Source organism: Pseudoliparis swirei, chromosome 22 (genome assembly GCF_029220125.1).
Source record: "Pseudoliparis swirei isolate HS2019 ecotype Mariana Trench chromosome 22, NWPU_hadal_v1, whole genome shotgun sequence".
Lineage (NCBI taxonomy): Eukaryota > Metazoa > Chordata > Actinopteri > Perciformes > Liparidae > Pseudoliparis > Pseudoliparis swirei.
Window position 1 is genome coordinate 7360032 of NC_079409.1, and position 6000 is coordinate 7366031.

Consider the following 6000-nt stretch of genomic DNA (forward strand, 5'->3'; position numbering starts at 1 on the left):
TTCACTCGGCCACTAAGCATTAGTCTCGATGACCCACATGTTATTTTCCATGCTGTATACACATTCAAATTTCAAGATAGATAGGCAAATGACTTTGGAAAATGATGACGTGACAAATTCCAGGAAGCAGGGACAAATGAAAAGTATAAAGTAACAGATCAAGTGGATGTAAAGAAAGAACAGAGGTTTTAGAAGAAGAAAAAAGAAGAAGAGAAGAAAGAGACGGAGGGTCCAGGATTCAGCAGCAGCAGCAGCAGCCGGGGCTGAACTTGACAGAGTAATTGCCCGTCTGCTTGACTTGTTGTCTGTAAGCCAGATGGATCCCCGGGGCTAGTGGGCTGCCAGCAGACGGATGATGACACAAGAAAAGCAAGTCACTTATTCCAGCGTGGCAGCTTACACAGTCCCCTTTATTTATAATGAACCCCAAGGTAATCTTGTGTTTTCTTATCAAGATCACAAATGTGCATTACAGTGTTGAATTATGCCCAGGTGAGTCACCTTGAGAGGGAAACATAGTTTTAGAGAGTGATAATGTCACAATGATATCTTAACTAGGAAATATCCTGGGATTTAGTCGTATACGGTACTCTACTGCAAACTCTTGAGCATCACTGTTTCACCAACAATGTAGATGCACTTTGGGAGCAGTTTAGAGAGTGTTACCTCTCCTCCAACAAAAGAACTAACAGTCCCTTTTGGCTGGGATAAAAACAATATGTTCACCCTCAAAACAGACGGACACACTTCTCTTTGTTCAACAGCTGAATTTGAACAGCTGAAGCTGTTAATGTCGCCGACGGAAGCAGAGAAGAAACTTAATACCAGCATCATGTAAACCAGATCATATCAATAATAAGATCTTCATGCACTGAAGAGGTTCAGGAGACACAGATAGTGTACGACACATGAAGACCAAAGAAGGCAACAAGACATGACATTCTTGTGCATTATTCCAGGAGCAGTTTGTGTTTATAAATAAAGAAAACGAGATGAATGGATTCTCGGTTGAATCTAACCTGCAGATAATTTCAGGTCGAAGTGCCGTAATAGAATAAAGTCTTTGTTTCCAAACTCAGCCCACACAGTTGGCACCTTGGAGTGCAACCAATTATTGGACCTAAGTTTGTACGAATTTTGTGTGCATGCGGAACCTGCCAAGAAAAACCCTTAAATATACCCCCATAATGATACCTATTCAGCATTTCAGGTGGTTCGCTTTGATTTTATTTGTCAAATACCTAACTGCTAATATTGTCCTCCTTAAGCCATTGTAAGTCCTGTAAATTCAAAACTTTGGATGTTTTTTTTCAGGGGATTTTTTCAGATTTGCACTAGAGACACAGCTTAAACACATAGCCTGAAGCAGTGAAACCGTAGTGTTTAATGGCGGCTCTGCGTCACAATAGATTAAACCAATCATTATCATACAAAGTTTAACAGCTAAGAGATAGAAGAAATGGCATCATCCCCTTCTTTATGGCCTCCTGCCAGATTCCAGCAGTAGGAAAGAATTATGGGGCCTGTGGTATTATCATTTAAAATGACATAAATCTTCGAGAAACAAAATGAGTTTTATATGGCTTCAAGCAGTTGAAGTGTATCATTTCATAGTTCAATAAAAGCACCACCAAAAAAACCAAAATGGCCATAACAATCCTAAGAAAGACAACAAAAGATACACCAAAAGTGAAGTCTCCCTCTGCTTTCCATCCTCCTCTCTCGGCCTCCTGTCATCACTTTTTCCCTCTGCTAGGTACAAAGAAGTTGGAGTACGCAGGCTCTACGTGGCACGAGGGCTGCTTCGTCTGTCACAGCTGCGAACAGCCAATTGGCTCAAAGTCTTTCATCCCCGACAAGGATGAACACTACTGCGTGTCCTGCTATGAGGATAAGTTCTCCCCGCGCTGCACACGCTGTAAAAAGGTCAGGAGAGTTTTCAAAGAATCCCCACTGACCCTCGCCTGGTAGTCAAATAGAAAATGCAAATGAATCTGAAACATGAGTGGGATTAGATGGGTGGTGGGATGGTGCCCTATCCTGATTTTAAAAAGCTTGTGTGCACTGAATAGAGTGTGTGACGCGTGCAGGAACGTGCTCTGGGGAAACAGATTTCATAAGTGCATTGAAAGGACCTTTGACCTCTCATTTTCAGACGCTGGCTAAAGGCGGTGTGACCTATCGGGAGGAGCCGTGGCACAAGGAGTGTTTTGTGTGCACCAGCTGCAAGACACAGCTGGCGGGGCAACACTTCACCTCCCGAGAGGAGAGCCCTTACTGCCTCAAGTGCTTTGGCAACCTGTATGCCAAGAAGTGCGAGGCCTGCAGCAAACCAATCACAGGCAAGACGACGTGACTTTGTTCTCCTCGATAATATTGATTTGTGCCGGCACACTTTTGATATTGGGTTGAATGCGAAAATAGGAATAACTCCAATGTCGGCAGTTAACTATTTTAACTCTATCAGCGTTACAAAGAAATAATTCAGGCGGCTTGACATTTTTTTACAAAAATCCCACCTCAATTTCCTTTCCGAATAGCTATGTTTACCTTCGCATTGAAAATGCGGAAGGTAATGTTTTGATCACCGTGTATTTATTTATTTATTTATTTATTTACTTCGCATTGAAAATGCGGAAGGTAATGTTTTGATCGCCGTGTATTTATTTATTTATTTATTTGTATGCGTGTTATTCGCATAAGTAAAAAAGTATTAAACCAAATCGCATGAAATTTGGTGGGATGATTGGTTATTATCCGGGGACCATTTGATTAGATTTTGGGATCGATCGGGTCAAAGGTCAAGGTCATGAAAAGGTCAACATCTTCTTTTTACCATAGCACGGTAAATGGTTATCCAATTGGCAACTAATGCCAACATGTTCATAAGTCAATGCCCAATCCTGTGATATGCGAAGGTATGCGCTCTACCGAGTGCCCGTTCTAGTTTATTTATTTATTTGTATGCGTGTTATTCGCGTAACAAAAAAAGTTTTAAACCGAATCGCATGAAATTTGGTGGGATGATTGGTTATTATCCGGGGACCATTTGATTAGATTTTGGGATCGATCGGGTCAAAGATCAAGGTCAAGGTCATGAAAAAGGTCAACATCTTCTTGAATCGCATGAAATTTGTTGGGATGATTGGTTATTATCCGGGGACCATTTGATTAGATTTTGGGATCGACCGGGTCAAAGGTCAAGGTCATGGTCAAGGTCATGGTCATGGTCATGAAAAGGTCAAAATCTTCTTTTTACCATAGCTCGGTCAAATATCCAATTGGAATGCAACTAATACCAAAATGTTCAAAATTCAATGCCTAATCTTGTGATATGCGAAGGTATGCGCTCTACCGAGTGCCCGTTCTAGTTTGTTTTGATTTTCTGAATTCAACGTCTAAAGCTCGACATCCAGTTTGATCTCGCTGCTCTTCTTGCCCCAGGCTTCGGAGGAGGAAAGTACATCTCGTTTGAGGAACGCCAGTGGCACCAGCCATGCTTCACCTGCTCCCAGTGCTCTGCCTCACTGGTGGGCGCCGGCTTTTTCCCCGACGGCCCGGAGAGGATCCTGTGCCGCGACTGCAACAGCAACCTATAGAGCAGTCACTTCGCCACATTGTCACCCATCCCTTGACTTACCTGTCACCCTTCGTCACGGCGTTTCAAGAACCCCGAGTCATTCCCGAGGAAGGCAACGCAGGCTAACAAATGCCGCCCCTCAGGTTGTTTGTGTATCGAGAGATCCGTTCCTCGTGGTCCACGAGTTAGTGCAATGAACCACCGCGAAGATTTCCTCTTGAACAACAAAAGTTTATGACTTGATGCAACCAAGTTTATGGAGTGCCTTAAGAATAACATCACACTTTTATGTTACGCACTATTGAACCAAAGAAACGCAAAATGCTAGTCACTTTGCAAAAAGATCTGTCATATTTTATATCACATAGTTGCCACTTCAGTTGGAGATCGGACTCTGGGGAGGAGAGGCAGCATGTAAACCTCACAGTCTTATTTCAAAGTATGGTGGAGGTAATGTTTGTCTCTTTTAATGTTCTTATAACTGCAGTTGTAAGCATTTTAGTTAGAATATGTTAAAGAGTAAAAACAAGGCCAACATGTGGAAAAGCTTTATTATGCTTTCAGTGAGGTAGTCAGTTTATGGTAGTTATGATCATTAAAGTCTTTTGCACTTTTGATAAGATATTATCTTGCTACCATGTTACGTGCACATTAAAACACAACAAAAAAACATGGCACACAGACCACTTTCCTTGTTTTATGTATCTGCTTTTGTTGAATTTTGCAATGACACATACATATTCATCTTATTTCTGTATTTTTCATTTTTTTTTTATTGAATCTTTATTCATTTTTGTTATCACTGTTGCTCAAAGAGCCAGCATTTAACCCCAAAGAAGCTGAAATTAAATGTGTTTGTGTATTGCAGGAGTATGCATGCCATGATTTGCGTCAATCATTATTGTGTTGCTGTAAAAACTGTTCTGTTCTTTTCAGTTTTCTAACATGCATGTGAAAAGTAAGTAGGTAAAAAAACAACTGTATTTCATAATTTCAGCTTTGATGCTGGTGAGTCAGAGTTGGCAAAAATACATTTTAAGATAGAACATTGAGGCGATAAGAGTCTGAACTTACTGTCAAGACGCTAATTGATACGGTTAAATCCTACATGGTTCTTTTTATTTGTGAAGTCTTATTAAACAAATCTCCATGTTTATATTCTGTGTGTATTTGTGGTTACAGTGAATTACCGATTACTAATTTAGCTTTCGGTCGTAGCGCTTCGGTTGTGTTTTCTGTCTGGGCTGAAGAAAACCCTCTGGTGTGTTCAAAAAAGTTATTTCGAGGAAACATCGGTGTGTGTGTGTGTGTGTGTAGGTGTGTGTGTGTAGGTGTGTGCGTGTGTGTGTGAGAGAGAGAAAAAAGAGAGTGCACCGGGATAAGGACATAAAACTGTGTGAGAAAGTGTTAGAGAGAGAAACCATGTGTGTGTGTGTGTGTGTGTGTGTGTGTGTGTGCGTGTAATAAAAGACAGTAAAAAGTGTTTGTGTGTGTCTCTAGGCTTAATATATGTGTATGTGTGTGTGTGTATGAGAGAAAGACACTAGGCAAAAGACTCGTGTGTCTGTGTGTTTGTGCCTGAACGTGTGTGTGTGTGTATATATGAAACACCGTTGTTTATGCTGAGTCGACTATTTCATTGCCGCGATGAAGCACACACGCACACACACACGCACACGCACAGACCGACAGACACAATCTCCTGCCGGCGTTGGCGAAATGTCCTCCTCCCTGCCTGCGTTTGAGATATTTTCACCAAAAAAGGAAATGGAAAAACTCGTAGCTGCACGAGGGAGGGGGTTGGGGGGGGGGGGTAACTGGTGGTGGAAGTGGGAGAGAAAAGAGTGTGGGAGGGAGTAAGAGAAGGAGGATGTTCACATCTGGAGTCGCTCCATGGCACTTTCACTGGGGGTCGGGGGGGTCAGCTCCACACACGGCCCCCTTTGGGTTTATTGGGAGGAGGTGGCGTGTAGCAGGGAGGGTCAGAGGAAGAGACGTTAACTGTATCATAAGCTACAAGCACAGGTTCAACTTGTACATCCATTACTATCAGAAAGTTGCCTTTCTGGTTCTCAGCAACGTGTTTCCTCTGACCCACTTTCTCAATGAATACGTCCCGTGTCGCCCAAGTTCAGCAAGAAGTGCCCGAGAAACAGAACATGCCTGAGGAACTATACGGCTTTTCTATTTACTCAAAGTGTGCAAATCCCGGCATTGCTTATAGGTCTCACACTCTCTTGCGGGAGGTTAACCTCTTCACACCAAAGGCTCACACATTTGAACATTTCACTAAAACGTCAAACCATTGATGCAAAAACAAACAGCATTACTTTGCACATGACACGACTAACACAAGGAGACCTAGCCAGACCTCCTCAGCCATCTACAGTTGATATGACATGTCAGGGTGTCATTTACCA

At 42.3% G+C, this 6000-nt stretch overlaps 1 protein-coding gene across 4 annotated transcripts in view; it reads left to right on the top strand.

Annotated features, from left to right (window-relative positions):
* The window catches only part of fhl3a (four and a half LIM domains 3a), a 29302-nt gene extending 24566 nt beyond the window's left edge, over positions 1-4736 (top strand). For all 4 annotated transcript variants that reach the window (XM_056444473.1, XM_056444475.1, XM_056444477.1 and 1 more), the window contains exons 4-6: positions 1757-1926; positions 2156-2342; positions 3445-4736. In XM_056444473.1, the coding sequence (XP_056300448.1) occupies positions 1757-1926; positions 2156-2342; positions 3445-3599 (512 nt within the window). In that variant the 3' untranslated portion in view covers positions 3600-4736. The remainder of the gene's footprint in view (positions 1-1756; positions 1927-2155; positions 2343-3444) is intronic.
* Positions 4737-6000: the final 1264 nt, after the last annotated feature.